Source organism: Neovison vison, chromosome 2 (assembly GCF_020171115.1).
Source record: "Neovison vison isolate M4711 chromosome 2, ASM_NN_V1, whole genome shotgun sequence".
In the NCBI taxonomy this organism is placed as follows: Eukaryota; Metazoa; Chordata; class Mammalia; order Carnivora; family Mustelidae; genus Neogale; species Neogale vison.
The window spans coordinates 153167755-153187453 of NC_058092.1; the positions used below are offsets into that span (position 1 = coordinate 153167755).

A 19699-nucleotide genomic window follows, 5' to 3' on the forward strand; every position below is an offset into this window, starting at 1 on the left:
TTTGGCTTTCTTTCTTTTCTTTCTTTCTTTCTTTCTTTCCTTCCTTCCTCTCTCCTTCTTTCCTTCCTTTTTTTGAAGATTTTATTTAGTTAATTAAGAGAGAGAGCAGGGGGAAGGGTGATGAACAGAGGGACAGAGAAGGGGAAGGGGAAGGAGCAGGAGAGGGAAAAGCAGACTCCCCGCTGAGCAGAGGGCCCCATACTGGGCTCGATCCCAGGACCCCAGAATCATGACCTGAACCGAAGGCAGACGCTTAACTGTCTGAGCCACCCAGGCACCCCTATTTGGTTCTTTTCTTAAAGTCCCTCCACAATGATCTGAAATATGTCCTCAGTGGCATAGCCAAGTTCCTGCAGACCGATGCATGGGGCTTGTCCTTCTCTGGCTAGTGCCCTTTCCTAGGCATCACCAACAGGGTCATGTGGAGTCAACGCCTGGTATGGCCCGGGGCTCTGCTGTTCTCTGGGGAAGCCTGGTCTCTTTCTCAGCTCCCCAAATTCAGAGGGAGCAGCCCAGGAAAAATAAGATCCTGATTAATTAAAAAAAAAAAAGTCTACTGTTTTACTTCATTACAGAGTTCTAACCACTAGTTCACATGCCACAGATTATGCAGTGACCTTTAAAATCTGGCTTGGTCACTGCCCAATGGGTGGCAACAAGCTTGGTCCCAGTATTACGGTCACATTGTCCAAAACTGCAGTCACCATGTGGTGTACCAAGTTAGTAGCAAGGGCACAGAGGAAGGCTTTCATTATTCAAGGGAGTCCATAAAAAAGGGCACACTTTCCACGTTAATGCAGCAATTTAAAGCAATAATGTTTACACAGAGCAAGAACAAAGTAATGCAAGAGTTTCAGGTAAACTCTTTCAGGTAAACTCTTCAGGTAAAGAGTTTCAGACATTATGCTGATGTCTCTGAGCACTTATGGACTCACTGGTAGGTAAGTTAAATATCTCACTGCCAGTGGACTTGGGATTTCCAGCCATTACTTGGAAATGGAAATAAATAATAAATAATAATAAATAAACAAAATGCATAATCATATATATAGAATATATATCACATACACATATATATACATATACAAAATATATATATATTTTGATCATGATATATATCATATATATATGATCATGCATTTTGTATATGTTGTATATATATTTTGTATATGTGTGTATATATATGATCATGCATTTTGTATATGTTGTGACTATATATATATATAGTCACATCATATAAATAATGGAAGAGAATTAAAAAAGACCCTCAAAGCTCAATTTCTCCAACTAAAAATAAATAATGTCTAATTTACTTACAGGAGATTTTAGCAGTCAGGTAAATGATAGCAAGGCTATACACTCATGAACTTGCTACCTCATGTTGGAAAATGAGGTATTTAGCTTAAGCGAGTTTTTCAGACAATGGAAGTTATATTTGAAAAACAAGTCTCTTCACGGGGCGCCTGGCTGGCTCAGTGGTTGGAGCATATGACTACTTTTCTCGGGTCTAAGAATTCGAGTTCCATGCTGGGTGTAGAGATTACTGAAAAATAAAATCTTTAGAAGAAACTGCCTAATTTTAATCATTTTGTATGGAACTACATCTTCACTTACTCTATCTCCTTAAACAGAGTATATTAAGTATAGTTTAACATTGTTACAAAAATCACAATGTTGAAATAACATTTTAAAAAAGTGTTCTAGAGGCATCTGGGTGGCTCAGTCGGTTAAGCATCTGCCTTCGGCTCAGGTCATGATCCCGGGGTCCTGGAATCGAGTCCTGTGTGGGGCTCTCTGCTCAGTGGGAGTCTGCTTGTCCCTCTCCCTCTGCCCCTTCTCCCACTCATGCACACAAGCTCTCTCATAAAATCTTAACAACAATAACAACAGAGTGTGCTGTCCTGGGGGCTGTTTGCCCCTCCGGGGAGGGCTGTAGAAGGCAGTTCTTTTCTTCTGTGTCTGAGTCTGTCTTTCATGTTCGGCTCCTCTCCGCGCACTTGCTAGCTTAGCATGTGGTTCTCAAAGCAGGTGGCACAGGGCCCTCAGACCCACAAACCACACACAGGCAGCTGGGCAAAGTTTTACCAATGTGGAAAATCCATTTTCCTCATTAAGTATTCACACTTTTACAATTGTGCTGGCCTGAGCGTGCCCTGCCGTTTCGCTCAGAATGGAAAAGCCTGCAGTTAAGGGAGAAAGTTGTCAGATAGTGTTTGGCCATTTTTTTTAAGTATGCAAAAGGGTGGTCTGGCAGCAAACTGTCCCCAGACTCTGAGTGGCCCAGGAGGCCAAGGTGGACGGTGCAGGAACCGTGGATGCTTTTAAGGGACAGAGATCCGGTGCTGACTTGGGTCTGCCTGATGATTGCACAGCGGGTTCTGCCAATGTGCACCATGCCTTTTAATATCTTGCTACCTAAAAACTATGAGAAGGGCGCTCACTCAAAATTTGAGAACTGGGTAGAAGCGCTCCCCTTTGTCAGTAGGGTGGAAACGAGAAGGGGCTCGTTTCCTACTAAATGTGCTTCACCAGAGGCTGCAAAGATATGTAAAAATGTTTTTACCTACTTCTGGGCTCCTTACTGTGTTTTCAAAAGCTGAATTTGCCCAACAGCTCCTATTAGATAAGTGAGATGTTTGGAAAATTGTCGTCAGCAAACCATTTCCTGTTTTGCCTTCACACAAAAGGCTTGGATGTACCAAATTTCCAACAAGTAGAACTCTCGGAAAATAATACACCACTACAGGGAAAATTCTGCATGTGTGAAAAGAGACAGATGGAAAATGGTACCAGGGGAGTCAAATGCATGGTAAGTTCTGTATGATTTCCGGTTCAGCCCTGTAAGGCGGTTTTCAGTCAGTCAGGAAGCTCTGCTCACTGCCTTCTCAGTGAGACAGAGAATCCTCGGTTCCCTTCCAGGCCAAGCTTGTGCCAACTTAAAATGAACTCTTAAGCAAATACCTGCTGCTTTTAAGAGGTACTACTGGTAATTTTAAAGGGTTAATAAAACTTTGCATTGAAAGTTTCAGTATTTTGCCAGATTTGTAAACATCTCCCTGTTCACCTTCCGAAAGGCTTCCAGAAGGCTGTACAGTGTGGGCACGACTGTTTTTCAGGCAAGAGAAGCAACTCCCCATCTTACTGATCGAGTCATTCCCATTTTTGCCTTAAGTCACACCATACCATCTGTTCAGAAAACATCCCCTTCTCCCAGCCACTCATCGCCCTCTTTGGCTTTTGAACAAATCACCTTTTAAATCCCTTGTGTGTGAGGGGGGTGATTCCTACAGAGACCAAGCCTCATAAACAGAGTCCTCTGGGCCCAACTTCATCTGCTCTACTTCTGTTTTAGCTTCTTCTGGAGACTGCTCCCAGCCCTTGTGCTCCACTGCCTTGGACCGCTGGGAGATGGAGAACTCATCCTCCGTCAACACTGGTCCCTGCTCACACTGGGTCTACCTGCTGCTCCCAAATCCAGATGCCTGCTGGGCGCATGTGACTTTAAAGTCACACACGGGGGTCTTCTCCTTGAAAGAAAAAGCTTTCTGCTGCTTCTCTGAGGGCATTTGGTAAGGATTCTTAAGAACTCAATCTAGAAGGGAGCCTGCATGGTTCAGAGGATTAAAGCCTTTGACTTCGGCTCAGGGCATGATCCCAGGGTCCTGGGATCGAGCCCCGCATTGGGCTCTCTGCTCAGCGGGGAGACAGCTCCCCCTTCTCTCTCTGCCTGCCTCTCTGCCTCCTTGTGCACTGTCAAATAAATAAATAAAATATTTAAAAAGGAAAATAAAATCCTAAAAAAAAGAACTCAATCTAGAACACCCTTGCCCAAGAGTTGGATCCTTGTGCTTATCCTTGACACATGACTCCAAATCTCCCTGCTAGTCTTACCCCCACTGCCAGCTTCATCCTCGCCCACCTTCAGCTAGAAGGTTCCAAGGTCGTTTCCCTGCTGCCCTGGGCTCCTTCTGCCCCCACCCAGCAGGTCCTGCTTCTCTGCTTCTGTTCTCTGACTGACAGCTGGCTCCCCCTCAGGACCACAGAGCAGCATCTGCCCAACGGCCAAGGATGAAAAGCAGAGCACAGGGAAGATACTCAGCCTTACATTTCGCATCCCCCAGGACGCGGGAGGCAAACGTTGCTCCCATTTCTGCGTGTCCCCCCTTCCCATTCAAAACCACTAAGGCAAACTGGAAGGGCATTAAGGGTTAGTGCCTTCTCTGCAGATTCATAAAGTTATGCTTTGAAAATTAACTTGACCCTTGCAGGACTTGATGACCTCCTGATTCAGAATCTTCCCTTTCTGCTCTTTCTCCTTCTGTGTTTTGCGCCCCCCTCTCCGATTAGTCGCGCACATCCGTTCTGTTCCTGCGCAGAACATAAAGACACACTCTCCCCGTGTAAAACCCACGGCTTCTGTGGTCTTTATCCTGCGACATCCTGCGACACCCTGCGCTGTGGTCACTGTGAACTTTCCAGACCCTGTCGTGTACTTGATGCATGTCCCTCCTGCTAAAGAGTCTCTAGTCCATTCCTTACCCCATCACCAACCCCCACCTAAGAGCAGTCCCCACTGTGGAGACGGTCAGCGTGGGACACACACGGAAATGTGTTCACGGGGCAATATCATCCAGATTCAGAGCAAGAAAACACGTATGGACTCCAGCACTGGGAAGGTGGGGTCTACTGATGGCATTCCGGGGGACCTGGGGCAGCATGGGGGCTTCTGGAGCCGAGGTACTTCCTTCTTAGGGCTGTGTTGCTCGGAGGCCAGACGGGCTCTCCTACAATAAAGACAGGCCAGCAACCAGCAGCATCGGGCTGGTAACAGGGTGGCACGTCACGGAGGTATTTCCGAGTGATCTCCCCAAGGCTCAGTGATCTCACGGGGTCTTTTTCATTTCATCTTTGAACACTCTTAACAGTGTCCTGTGTGCACCATTTAAATGCTGCCTGAACAGCTTCTGTAAAGGAGTACAAACTTCGTGTGTACACAGAGGAAGGCTTTCCTTGATACAGTAAAACATAGGATTGCGACCAGCTAGGACTTTTATTGATTTCAGCTTGTAAATGTAAAAACTCTCCAATTAATTTGACAGAATCTGTTCGTTCCAGGTGCCTACGTTCACGTCCTGGGCTGTGCAGACCAGGTGACTACAAATCACAGCGCACTTTCAAAACAAAGTAACTTCTTTTACAAACCGTATTCTTCGTGAGCGGTTCCCCTCCGGAGAAAGGCTTACAAACATGTGAGACATAGATTATCGTACTCTTACAAAGGGTGGAAACATTTTTTGTAGCAGAATCCTATAGTAACTCACTCTCAAGTGTATTGTTCCCTTATTTTATTGCAGCGACTGGATTTTTGAGTACAAAGAGAAATCAAAAGGAAAAATATCTACAATCTTGGGTTAAGAAGGATGCTGGGACCCGGTGGCTAAACCGTATGTACAAGATACAAACAGGTTTATACTTGTATGTACACAGTTAACGGTTGCCTAATCATTATAAATAGTAGGTTTAAGTTAGATTCTACAAAAATAATGATTTGGGATGGGCACATGCAAACAGGTACACATAAACTTATTTATAAAACACATCTCTATACTTTTTTTTTGCTCTTAAATATAAATGTTGCTATTTAGCCTTTAGCTAAAATGATTTAAACACAAATCCCAAAGTCCCCGATCAAAAGTATAAAATCAGCTTCTACCCACAGCAGCACCCTTCTTCATGTATCCTTACCTATTCGTAAAGTCTAGGTAATTTTGTCACATGTGAATTATAGGTACGTATCCTGTTTCCTCAGAGGTCACTCCTCCAGAGTAAAAGCTTGCTTTGTTCCATTATGTTGTTTTTTTGTGGTGTTTTGAACTTGTTTTTTGTAAATATTTCAAACAGTAGATATTTGTTAAAAGATCATCTTGGCCTCTACATTCTCATACAAATCAATGAGACAAAGGCTCTTTCTCCCTGCCCCGGCCCTGGTGCTCCCGGGACAAGGCAGCAAAGCCCTCAGTTGCCCGCGGAGCCGTCGGGGTGGGTGGAAGACTGTGGGCCCACAAAAGGCTCGTTCTGCTTCCGATCCTCCTTCGGGCCGGCAGCCTGGTCGGCAATGGAGGAGAAGGACAGCTGGTCGTGCTCTATGATGTGGACCCGATCCTCGTCCTTGTCTTTCTTCACGTAGAACATTTTTCTGAATTTTTTCAGCTCGTGGAGCTCACAGAAGGTTTCCAGAACTACCAACATGGCAATGAGGCCAAGGAGGAGGTAACCTGGGTGAGAAGAAAGACAGCGTCTCAGTGGGACCGAGTCACAGATGACTTCAGTGGTGACAGAGACAGTGTGCTGTTGAACTAATTCCCCGCCACCTTCCGAATCGCTAGGAATGTTCTGAGGTCCGTGGCTCCAAGAGGGACCACCCAGAGAAAAATGAAGAATGACTTAACATTCTATAAACTTGGGATTATTCCGAATCAGGGTGTAATTTCTGAGAAAACAAGAAAAACTTGGAGCTGACGTGGCATCGTAAGGAGAAATACCATCCTGTATTCACCCACACCTCAAGGGTGACCTGCAGAGGCTCTCCACCTCTGCTTCATGACCAGCGGCTCTCAAAAAGCCAGAGGCACCTGGGTGGCTCAGTCATTAAGTATCTGCCTTCGGCTCAGGTCATGATCCCAGGGTCCTGGGATGGAGTCCTGCATTAGGCTCTCTGCTCAGCGGGGAACCTGTTTCTCCCTTTCGCTCTGCCTCCCCAGTTCATGCTCACTCTCTCACATCCTCTATCTCAAAAAAATAAATAATATCTTAAAAAAGAAAAAAAAGAAAAAAAAAAGTCAGTGACATGTCCCGAAGGGTTTTGATTGTCATGAGTGCTGGGAGCAGAGCTTGCCATCTTCTTAAGGATTCAAGACTTTCATCAGTTTTTCCACTAAGGAGTAACAAGTATTGCAGTAGAAATTATAGTTGAAGCTAGATAAGAATCCCTCTGAGAATGGACGCAGACATGAAACTGGTCTTCGTGTGGCGATTCGCACCCGACCGGGATCTAACTGCCCACTAAGCTGTCCGTGATGGGACAGTCATTTTGGGGGCATGTGGACCACTCACTGATTAACTCCACCAGCTTCTTACTCCGAAATAGAAGATAACCTGTGGATTCAGGCCATGTGCTGTTCCTTCAATTCAGTGATGGGACAGTGGTGACTCTGAGTGAGTTCCAACACATTTAAAATCAGTTTCTAGGAGATAAAAAATTCATCATGGAAAGGACAGGGAAGTGAAAATGAAAACTAAAAATAACAAAAATCCCAATTTCGTGGCCCAGTGGTAAAATGCTTGCAGAGGATTTTCAGAAAACAAGTGAACCGGCTAGAATGAGCAGCATAATAGGAACCAGGAGGCTGATTGTTTCAAGAATGCAGAGAGACACGGCTCTAGCATCCTGAGAGCCTGGCTATTAAGTTTTCATGATAACATGGTGTATTTTTGTAAGAGCAATAACAGGGATGCTGGGTGGCTCGGGCAGTTGAGCATCTGACTCTTGATTTCGGCTCAGATCATGATCTCAGGGTCCGGGGATGGAGACCCACATCAGCTCCCGGCTCGGTGGGGGTCTGCTTGGGATTCTCTCTCTCCCTCTCCCACCCTGGCTTGTGCAAGGGTGATGTGCTAAGATAAATAAATAAATCTTAAAAATAAGAAATAGCAATGACGTTGTCGGACGAGTTGACAATTCCCTTCCTTTTCCTTTATCCAGTGTTTAGTCAAGCCCTTGAACACGGACAAAAATATTCCACGGGGGTTTCAGGCAAAAGCGGTAGGATTTTATCCTATTCATAATCTAATACACTTTTGGAATATTCATTTGCTCTGTTCAGCACATATGCTACGTAGACCGCCTGTAACAAGCTGGTTCACACAGCAACAAGTGTTAAGATGATAGGTAAGGATTTAGCGTTATATGAAAAATTGAGGGAGTTCGACAGTTGGGCAGAATTTATGAGACGACAGTGAACACAAGAGACAAGCAGCCCTAGCAAACGCAATCGCAGAAGCATTCAACTTCTCCAAGTCCTAAAAATACTACCTTAAAATAAGGAGGTAATAGTTTACCTACCACATGAAAAAAAGGCTGAGCTAACGTTTATCGGAGCTATTAAATCTGCCACAAAAACAGCCCACAGGCTGGTGTCCCACCACCCGGGAGGGCCGAAACCGCTGCGCTCGGATCGCTATGCTGAGAGTGTAGGCCTGGAACACTATTTGCAAAGGGCAGGGTCGGCATGTTCTGGGAGTCCCAAGAAAGGGATATTCACTTTGGGCCAGCCATCCTACTTCTTGGATAGATATCCAAGTAGAAAAAATATAAACATATACAAATATTTACTACGGTGTTGTTTATAATGTCCCCCAACAGGAGGCAGTCGGAACAGTCAACAACAGAGGCCTCGTTAGTTTACTGTAGAGCCAGTGCTCAAATATGCGGGGGACAGTACAAAGAATTATGGTAACTATAGGAAACTGGAGCTCATGCTTGTAACTATTTGGTAAGCATTTCTGGAACTTGTGTGTTAGCCGGGCACTGTTCAGAGCACTGGGGTTCATGACTGGGGTCTCTGTCCTGGGTGAGCCCCTGGTTTAATGTAGGTGTTAAAATATACATAATTCAACTAAGCATGTTGTCAGGTTATGACGACAAGACAGGGCCAGGACACAGCATCTGACTGCCTGAGTCCCTCCTGTGATCTCCTCGGAAACGTGACATGAGCCGCATCTTGAAAAGTTCTTGAGATGGCAGAAAGGAAGACTGTGTGTGTATTTTTATGCAAAAATGAAAAGTTTCTTGAAAACAGGTTTCTAAGCTCTCAATACCGACATCCAATTTTAAAAAAATGTTTAAAAATGATAAACTACCGGCCATCTGAATTTGAATGCCTACTTTCCACATCCAAAATTCTGAAAATTGTTCACATATATTCTAACTTCTTTGAAAAAGAACCAGATGGACAAATGAGATACGCAACTCTTTTATGATTTTCTTGGCAAACTGAAGAACATGATTAATAGGAACAGGCTACATCCTAGCCTAGTTTTCTGGAACTTAAAATATTTAATAAAAGCAGGAAAATTTTTTTAATTAAAAGCTGGCAATCCGGTATATTCTAGGCGGTGCATTTTTACACTGTAATTTACAATGCCTATTACGTTATTGGTAAGAAATTGATCAGTTATAGCATTAGTCGTTAGTAGGAAATTGATCAGCAGTTCTAAGGTACCTGGAAAAAATAAGACTCAGCAGTAAGAGTTTTGCACAAAGAGCTTAAAAATTTATCAGTCAGGGCTTTTACGAAGGACACTATTCATTGGAAGGTGAGGTGGGGCATGGAGCAGCAAGAAGAGGCCAAAGGGGATGGGGTCCGGGGTCCCCGATACTCACATGTGATCCCAATCTTATAGAGCTCTCTGAACTTCTGATTGTAGCCTTCTCCAGGGACGTAGTCCCCTAGGCCGATGGTGCTCAGGGAAATGAAACAAAAATAAAAGGACTCGAGGAAGTTCCAGTCGTCCTCTAAGATGGAGAACACAGCCGCCGGGATGAAGAAGAAGCAGGACACGGTGACAAAGCCGAGGAGGACGGCGTGGACGATGGCCACCACTTGCTTGGAGAAACCCCAGCGGACGTGGAAGTAGAGGACAGGCCTGCGGGTGACGTGGATGGTGACACGCTGGACCACCGCCGTCAGGAACAGGAGGGTGAACGGAATGCCGATGACCGAGTAGATGATGCAGAAGGCCTTTCCTCCGTCCGACAGGGGCACGGTGTGGCCATAACCTGCATGGGGAGGAGGTAAACTGAGGTGAGTAGGAAGTGGGGGCAGAGTACACCTCTGTCAACTCGTGCCTGCCTGCTGTCCACCCCGACCCCTTCAAACCAAGGCAAAGAGTCGGAGCTCGGGTCTGATACTCTAAAGTCTCAACGGGAACACTGCACAAAGGATGTCACTGCCCTTGGCAAAATTGGACCAGCTCTTCCCCTCACATCCGAGCCTGGTTTTGAACCCACCGTCAGGCTGAAACAGAAACACTGTCTGAGACCAGCCAGGCAAACGCATCAGAGGACAGGCCTCCTCCCCCAGGCTGATGCCCCTTGCCCTCACGCCCCCCCCGCCCCCCGGGACCCTCGTTAGTACCAAACACCAGTCTACACCTGCCTCCACCACAAACTGCTCATGCAATGTTCTAACGGGGGCAGCTGGACAGTGGGCATCTGAAGGAGACGCCAGGAAGCCACAGACGTCACCAAAGGAAAACGAAGATTAAGGCACACCAAGCCACGGGACCGAGCCTTTCTTGTACTTGCTCAGCTATGTGGCTAACAGCATATTCAGAAACTGTAACTTCCCTCCCTTGTCATTTCCAAAGGCTCCAAGATGTCGTACATTCCCCCAAACAAACATTTAAAAAAAACACGCTAGGCCCCATGATCCGGATGTACGCCTGTCTGACTTTCCACCAGGTCTGAATCATCCCCAAATTAAGCCATTCCCCAGGCTTCATCCAACAAGAGCCAGCAAGAGAGAAGCCAGGCAGCTGCAGCTCGGAGAACCACGTTTAAAATTTCACAAGCACTTCACCGCAAAAGGCCTGACACGCCTGTACAAGTCAGTTCAGGAAGAAGGCAACAAAATGCCTGTGTGTGTGTGTGTGTGTGTGGTGTGTGTGTATGTATGTGAGAGAGAGAGAGAGAGAGAGAAACTGGATCCTGAAGAAGCCTCACATATGTGATTAGGATTAAAACGTGATTTCTAAACCAGATTTCTCCAGCATAGCCTCCTTAAAAATAAACAACTCTGAAAACCCTTCCGCTGTGGATCCCCATTTTCTCAGCTTTATGGCAGTTTGTGGGGTAGGGCCCAGGGACGGGTGGTCAGGGAAAGCCTCCCCAGGGATTCCCAGGCACCGTGTCCACACAACAGTCGGGGGTTATCTGCCGGCCAGGGAGGCCCTAGGCGGATGAATGTGCTCCAGAGTCCCAGAAACCTGCTGCGATTGTCTGCAGCGCATGCAGCCCCATGTGCCTCTTTCCGGGATGAGATCCTGGAATCTTAGATTCTTGAAAGGGGTTCAGAATGGTTGTTTTGAGCAGCCGCGCCCACCCAGCGGCTCCCGCCGTACCGTGCTGGGCTCTGGGCACGGCTGCCAGGGAAGTGGGCAAGGCAAGGAGCACAGGGAGAACAGGAAGGATGGGGACGGCGGGGCCAATGCTGTTCCCACCACAGAAGGAAGCAGGAGAAATGCAGCTCATGACCACGAGGCCCAAGTAAAGCAGCCACGTAGCAAGAGCCTGGGGAGAGGCGAAACATCAGAAGGGATGTTCTCAGGGTCAGAGATCTCTGGAAAGGACATTGCACTTGACCGTGACGAAGCCACTGGAAAGCGATCACGAAGTCGGTGTCAAAGTAGGAGGAGACCATAGAACTCAAGCAGGGAAGCCAGGGAGGCCTTCCACCGAGGCGGGAATTTTGGAGAGGAGTTGAATCAGCCAGATTCGGCAAAAGCCCATAAGTCCATAACTTCATTATGCTTTTTTGTACTGCTTTTATATATATATATATATATATTTTTTTCCCCCTAAAAGTAGAACACGCCAATTTCCTGGTGGCCCACCTCTTCTGTGCCATCTGTTCCAATAAATGACATGATTTCAGTTCTACTAGGAAAAAAAAAGTAAACAAAGGTCCAGTTTTAAAATATTTTAGGATGTAATTTCTACTCTCAAATGACAATAGCTCTTTCCATTAGAGTGCTAACTGACTCTTCATGGACTAAAATCTTATCTCTGAGCAATGCAGATAATCATGATGAGGCTCTAAGCCTGTCCCCTGCAGTAATGTCTTTTTAAAATTTTTTTTATTTTTTTATTATGTTCAGGTAGTCACTGTATAGTACATAATTAGTGTACTAATGGACGCGGTGTTCAGTGATTCATTAGTTAAGTATAACATCCCGGGCTCATCACAGTACATGCCTTCCTCAATACCCAACATGCTGCCACCCTCCCCAACCCTCTCCTCCCTGAAACCCCAAGATTGTTTCTCGGGGTCCACAGATTCTCATGGTTCATCTCCCTCTCCGATTTCTCCCCCTTTGGATTTCCCTCCCTCCCGCTGTGGTCCTCTGTGCTATTGCTTATGTTCCACAAAGGAGTGAGACCATAAGATAATTGTCTTTCTCTGCTTGACTTACATCACTTAACATAATTCCCTCCAGTTCCATCCACGTCGATGCAAATGGTGGGTATTCAACCAATATCCTCGATGAACTTGGGTGCCAAAATACTCAACAAGATCCTAGCTACTAGGATCCTACAGTACATTAAAAGGATTATTCACCACGACTAAGTGGGTTTTATGCCTGAGATGCAAGGGTGGTTCAATATTCACAAGTCAATCAACGGGTAGAGCGCATCAATAAAAGACAAGAACCATATGATCCTCTCAACTGATGCAGAAAACATTTGACAAAATACAACATCCGTTCCTGATTGAAACTCTTCAGAGTATAGGGATAGAGGGAACATTCCTCAATATCATAAAAACCATCTACAAAAAGCCCACAGTGAATATTATTCTCATTGGGGAAAGGCTAAGAGCTCTCCCCTTAACATCAGGAATACACAGGGATGTCCACTCTCTCCACTATTGTTCAACATAGTACTAGAAGTCCTAGCCTCCGCAATGAGAGAACAAAAAGAAACAAAAGGCGTTCAAACTAGCAAAGAAGTCAAATTCCCCCTCTTCGCAGTAATGTATTATCAAAATGCATAAAGCCAGTAATATGTTCCCACTAAGAGATTTAAAATCACCAACATGTAGATGACTCACTGAAAGCCTGTTTCTTCTCCTGAGGTTAAATAGATAATTTTCGTTAATGGAAAATAAAAGTGTTAAATTTACACTCCATTGGTATTGCCTATACTTCCGGTGCAGGACAGACTGGGAAAACTAGCCCCTGCGCAGAGCGCCCAGCATTTCTTTTGCAACGGACAGCCCTGAGTGCATGAGACTGAAGCCTTCAGTGCTACTGAATTTTAATGAAGTGGTGAATAATTTACTCAAGTGCAGTCAGTTGAACCCCTAGACGAATCACAAAGTAAAGCTCCTATTTTAAAACCTTCTATTAAAATCCATTACAAACCACGAAGAATGTTGCAAAAGAGTAGTAAACCTTACATAGCTGGTGTTCTTTGCTGAACCTGGGCCTTCCGGTTTTTCTGGTATTTAAGTCCTCCTGAATAAAGTCCAAGACAGAAAACCTTTGTGGGCTCCTACTCAGGTCATTAGACCAAGTCACCGACGGGCAACTTCTTCCCACACATGTTTCTGAGAGAGGGACAGTTGGTTGCTACGCCTCTGGTTGTGATCCTGACCATATAACACATACTGTATTTATTTAGATTATTTAGAATGATCTAGTACAACATATACACTTCCCAGTCAGTGCGCTTGACACCTGCTTAAAAACCATCTACGACAGAATCTCAACCTCTGAAGACTAAGGCCAGTAGAGATATTGAAATAAATTACAATGTTTCCTCTCCTGTAAAATAGAGTGTAATTTGCAATCCTGGGCTTCCGCTTATTACTTATCTCTCTCCCACTGAGCTGTGAGCCCCTGATGGGGAGGAAATCCTGTCCTCCTCTACTGTGAGGCTCTCCTGGCTCTCCAACCACGGTGCCATCCAACACACAGGAGGGCCACAAATGCACTGTCTGGCAATGAAGAGTCTTCTGGTCACGCTGACTTTGCTACTTTCATTGTGTCTTTTGTTTGCAATAAATTTTTGTTCCAAGGTTTCAGTACGTGGTTACCTTCCAGACACCCCACACACAACATGCCTTCGTAGTTCCGTGTTTTACTGCAACACTTTTCAAAGACTCACACGTGGGTGAACTCTGTTCATCCCTTCCATCGGGGTCATGGACAGGACGTGGAACGTCCAGCTTCTCTCACTTTGCTTATAACGGAAGTAGTTTAGGAAGGTGAGTAAACCACCAGCTCCCAGCAGGGGCCATCCCCAGGAGTCCGAACACCCAGCTCCTGGGTGGTATTGGCACAATGACACTTCCTTTCTGGCACAAGCATGCAGTATACAGACTAACCCTCTGTCCTGCCGGCTCTCCTACCCACCTCCTATCACCTGGGCCCACTTTTATGTGGGTACGGTTTTCGCTAATAGTGCTGGGAACACCACCATATTTTTTCTCTTGGCCTTCTAGAGTCAACATAGAATCTTTCACATATGAACAAGTCCTTTTGTTCCGATGATTCTGACTCCATAGGCAGTTTTTCGTTGTATTCTACCTGTTGCTGGCTGTACCGAAGTACTCAACCAAAAATATTTCATTTTTCTCATTTTAAACTTTAGGTGAGGAGTCCGGCCAACTTAGGAACTCCTATTATGGACTCTTTCTTTCTGAAGCATTATCCATTTCCTGCAACTCTGAAACGTGTACTTTTTCATTCTATGTCCCAAATAAATAATACTGTCTCTCCATCGTTTACAATTTACTCTCATAGTTTTTAAAAATTTATTTATTTATTTATTTGAGAGGGAGGGAGAGTGAGCATGAGAGGGGGGCAGATGGAGAAGGAGAGAGAGAAACCCAAGCAGACTCTGCATTGAGCGTAGAGCCCAACACGGGGCTCAATCTCACCACCCCAGGATCATGACCTAAGCCAAAACCAAGAGCTGGATGCTTAACTGACTGTGCCACCCAGACGCCCCTCTCTGTCATTTTTAAGGACATATATCCCTGCAATGTCCTCTCCCACACTAGCCTTTCTGAGTAATTCTTGCAAGCCAAGATCCCCCGTGAAGCCCTGCTTCACCAAACTGAAATGAGGAGGGAAAGGAGTGCACTATTTTCCAACTATCCATCCTCCTTTCTACCATTCCTGATCAGGCCAGCACCAGCAGGCCAGCCCAGCTTCCCACCCACCTTGTCTTTCCCCGTGAGCCTAACCACATCGTTCAGTTTTAATCTGGAACATTGGCGGGAAGATACTCTATGTCACAGTAGTAGACTGGAAATCATCAGCCAAAGGCGTTTTTTGCTAATTGTCATAATTATACATGTTCCCTATGGAAAAAAGCAGGTAATCATCCCCACCTGTCCCCACCGGCTTGTCCAACTATACCATCTGTTGAGCACTGTGACTTACAGTCTTTGTTAGGTTCCCAGAGGCAGGAAAAGGGAGCTCATGACCCACTACCCAATAGGAGGCTATAACCCAATTATGTCACATTTTTAGTACAGCTTTCCCAGAATTCCAAGCAGTTGCATTTCTTGTGGTTCCTACGGGAAGGAACAGGCAAGGCAGGGTATGCCGGCTGCTGTGAGAAGTGCGTTGGGGCACAGATGTTGTTCCTCATTGTCCAGCATCTGGCCTTGGGGTCACCAAGGCAGTGGGACAGTAGCTCGGAGGGTAAGAGTCCGAGAAAGGAGGAGCTTGGGGGTGGGGGCTCTGGGTTGGTCAGCTTGTATCTGGAGGGTGGGCTCACAGGTAAGCCCTGATTTCTCTAGGAATGGTTGACCCTGGGAAGGGGGGTTCCTTCAGGGGCAACAAGGCTCCAAGAGGTCAAAGAGTCAAAATAAAAAGACCTAATAAAGCAGGAGGCTGGTTCTGGATAGGCATGCGCAGAAGCAACAGTAAGCCTCCGGGGCCTGTTGTAATAAGCACCCCAGGAAGAGTCCAGTGGACTGGGTACAGGCGCGGGGAGATGTGCCTGACAGCATTCCAGGAGGGGCACAGCACATGGCCCATGAATAACTACCCCTTCCATACTCTGAACTCCTAGAACCTTTAAGGTCTCCCGGTGTTCGGTGTTCATTACTTGTCAGCTCTGGCTTCGCCTGAAGACCTGAGCAGAGTGTTCCAGAGAGAAAAGGAGGGTGGCTGGTGGGTGAGGCCCCAGGCGGTGGGCAGGGGCCGCCCTCAGAGATCAGCAGGCAAATCCCTCTCTTACAGGAAAGGAGACTGTCATTAGTTTAGCAAAGTTCAAGCAGGCAAGGGCGGCAGAACTGAACCCTGTGTTTACCAATCTTTTCAGTTGGGGTCCGGCGGCTGTGGCGAGGAGGAACAAGGGAGAACAGAAAGGGGGTGGCGGCCGATTCCCCAATTACCTGGGGGATAAAAGCTGGAGAAATCCCTGGATGTTTCCAAGGAAAGGAACCTTCTAAGAAGATGAGACCTAGGACAACGACGGCAGTGCTCGGCTACCTAACGCTGGGACCTCCAGAAACTCCCCAGCCCTGGTGACCTAGTGGCTCCAGGCCAGAGCCAGGCTACGGGGACAGAGCACTGACTTGTCCCAATCCCTGCTGGACCTAACCCTCCCGTTTTCTTGATTCACGGTTGCCTTTACCTTGAGGTTATTCCCAAGATTTCTTTCCACTTTCGAAATTTCATCTAAGTGAAATCATTTCTGATCTTCCGGTCCCGATTACAGAAGTCAGGGGGCTTATCCATCCTCGCAGTGACCGCAGGCCCCGTCTCCTCCCGCAGACATGAGCCTCTGCTGCAGAGGCGACAACCCCGTGGACGGGCCTGGCGTTCCCATACCAGCTGCTACTGGACATGCGCGCCCCGGACAGCAGTCCCTCGGCGCCCCCTGCGGAGGGGTCGGCACACGGGCTCGGGTACACACTCCCGCCTGCCTGTCTGTTACACAGGGACCCACGGTTTCACCGCTGGGGCGCCTGCAGGGACAGTGAAAACAGACTCAAAGTCTGATCGCTGCGGGAAATGGCACAGCCGAAGAGGCACCCATCAGATTCTAGTCTGTGTTTTTCGTTATTTAATTTTATTTCCCCTCCCACCCACTCCTGGCCATTTCTTAGGAATTCTGGCAGCAGGACAACCAAGCGAAGCTGAAGAAAGCAACAGAACAATGGGTCGAGTTTTTCCTAGAGCCCCAATATTTCAGACAAGGCTTCCCGATCTGTTAACTGAAGTGGTTTTTCCTCCACCTGCCACTTTGCTCAGGTTTGCCTTCAGGTTTGACATCATCATCCCACAGCCACGACGACCATGGGGTTTAAAAGAGATCCTATTGGAAAGGCCTGCCAGGGATGCACTTTCAGAACAGGCTTTTAAGCTTCATGCTGTCGGCATGGATGCTGGGAAGACAGCTCAGGATTTCAATTTCTTTTGCCCTGGGAACAGTTGGGCACCTTGCCCTCTGGAAGACAGGCTCAAAAGATAATAGAGAAAATGCTGGATGCCAAGAAGACACACCATTTACTTGACGCTGAATTTCTGCCTTCCAACCCTGCGTATCATCAATGGAGATCTTGCCTGGCCCAAAGCTTGACTTCAGATTAGTAGAAGCCACAGTGGTCCCCAACTGCCACCTGGTGAAAAGGGGTGGGGGACACCTAGACATCTGCTGAATCCAACCACGTTTCCATGCCTCTCTTTATAGGGTCTCAAAACAGTGATGTTCCAAGGGTTCTAGGGGCTCTGGGAGGAAAACACAGGTGTCCGCCTGGCTTGATGGGAAAATCTCCACATTTTTTAGAGGGAGAGGTTCCTGAAATAAAGCCAATTTTTTTTTTTTTCCCTTTTCCATCAGAATGTAAAGACTCTGAGGCTTGAGCTCTGAGAACACCGGGAGGAAGGTGCAAACAAAGGCCACACGTGTAAACTCAGCAGAGATTCGGGAACAGGAGGAATCCGATTTCCTCGACTGAGCCCTGGCTTTGCTCCCTACTCGCTGTGAGGCCCCGGGAAACTTTATATCTATATTTTCCTCATCTATCACATATAAGTCATACTTCCTACCCTCACGGAGGGGTCAACGAGGTTTACATAAAATAACCCACGTGAAGCAATTAGCACAGATGCTGGTACGTCCGAAGTGCGGGGAAGGCAAACTCCTTTTTTGATGCCAAAAGACATCGCTAATGAAATCATCTCGACAGTAAGTCTGTTCTTTCTGGTGGGTCACACTCTATCTAGGCACGCTGGTTAAAAACTGTCTGCACTCTCATCTCTGTTCTCTGCACACATGTTAATTCTCCTCACATCCTTCAAGGTCACTTCTTCCACACCGACGGTTGAAGCAGTTCCTGAGAGTGACCAGAGACCTAACAACAGCACTTAGGGACCAATCGGATATAGGAACTTTGTGGCCACTCCGCAACTGGGAGGGTCTACTAATGACCCCAGAGAAAGATCTAGACTCCCTTTCAGTTTCTCGTTCCCTCCAGTGTAAACTGATCCAATATGGTGGCCGTTTACCACAGTCCCATTTTCATGGGGAGACACCAGCAGATTCCAGTGACCAAAGGTAGGGAAAACTGCAGGTCCCCTCCCACAAAACTCCTCTACTGGGTGGCACATTACACCAGAAAGAGGGACAGAATAGTTATACAACAGGTTATAAACTCGGGGCAATTCCAACCCTTTCTCCTTTAGATCCTTGAGCAAGTCTTTCGTTGCAAGGTTTGCCAGAGTCAGAGGCAACACTGTTCTTGAAGCTGCAGTCAACTCCCTTCTGGCAGCTGAAAAATCAGGTGATGAAATACTCAGGTCCTTCCTTAAGTGGCAGAGCACAGAACAAGACCGAGTCCTAGGCCTTAAACAGCGTTGTGAGGGGTACCCACTTGCTGGGCGCACAAAGATCTTCTACTCGCTCCAAGCCAGAGCAGACAAATGACATCCGGACATCTCTAGTTGATCTACATAACTTGACCTCCCCCACTCTTACCCATGCAAAACACCCCTAGGACTCCTTAGGCGAATGAATGACCTCTCTGGTCTAGTTGTTCAGGTACTTGCTGAGACAGACTGAGAAGAGGAGATTCCTAGTCAGTCTTTTTTTTTTTTTTTTAAACATTGTGTTTATGTATTTGACAGATCACAAGTAGGCAGAGAAGCAGGCAGAGAGAGGAAGGGAAGCAGGCTCCCTGCTGAGCAGAGAGCCGACACAGGGCTCGATCCCAGGACCCCGGGATCATGACCTGAGCCAAAGGCAGAGGCTTCAACCCACTGAGCCACCCAGGTTAGACGGGGAGGGAGAGAGAGAGAGAGAGAGAGAGAGCGCGAGCACATGCGCATGAGCAAGGGAGGGAGGAGCAGAGGGAAAGGGAGAGAGAATGTCAAGCAGGCTCTATGCCCAGCCTGACATGGGACTCGATCTCACAACCCCGACATCAGGACCTAAGCTGAAACCAAGAGTCAGCTGCTTAACCATCTGAGCCACCCAGGCTCCCCTCTAAGTAGTTACCTTCAAAGGTGCCCCAGGAAAAGCAGAGTGGAAACGCGGGGCAGGAATCCTAAGCTCAGGTCCTTATTTAAATGTCCAGACTTGGTATGAGCAGGGTTGAATTCCTGTCAAATGCCCGGAGAGTGACTCAAAATAGCCCTTTTCTCTGCAGACTTGCACAGGTGGAGGCCCCCCTTTCTGCCTTGGCCCCAGAGTAAAGGTGAGGGGCAGGGCCACCTGCACCCACCAAGGACATTGTTACTGGAAGCCACCAAGACTTGGGGGCCATGTCACCCCAGCACTGCCTTGAAAAAATGGACTAATACGCTAGGATAAAATTAAAAGGTGGGGGAGGCATGTGGGACAGATGAAACAGGATGGCAGAATTGAATGCGGACAGCTGGCCTGGGGGTGGAGGGA

General features: G+C 46.9%; 1 protein-coding gene across 1 annotated transcript in view; it reads right to left on the bottom strand.

Moving 5' to 3' along the window:
* Positions 1–5031: 5031 nt before the first annotated feature.
* KCNK1 (potassium two pore domain channel subfamily K member 1) overlaps positions 5032–19699 on the bottom strand; it is a 42758-nt gene continuing 28090 nt past the window's right edge. The window contains exons 2-3 of the mRNA XM_044239348.1: positions 9443–9838; positions 5032–6275 (exon numbers count right to left, since the gene is read on the bottom strand). Of these exons, the coding sequence (XP_044095283.1) occupies positions 6016–6275; positions 9443–9838 (656 nt within the window). The 3' untranslated portion in view covers positions 5032–6015. The remainder of the gene's footprint in view (positions 6276–9442; positions 9839–19699) is intronic.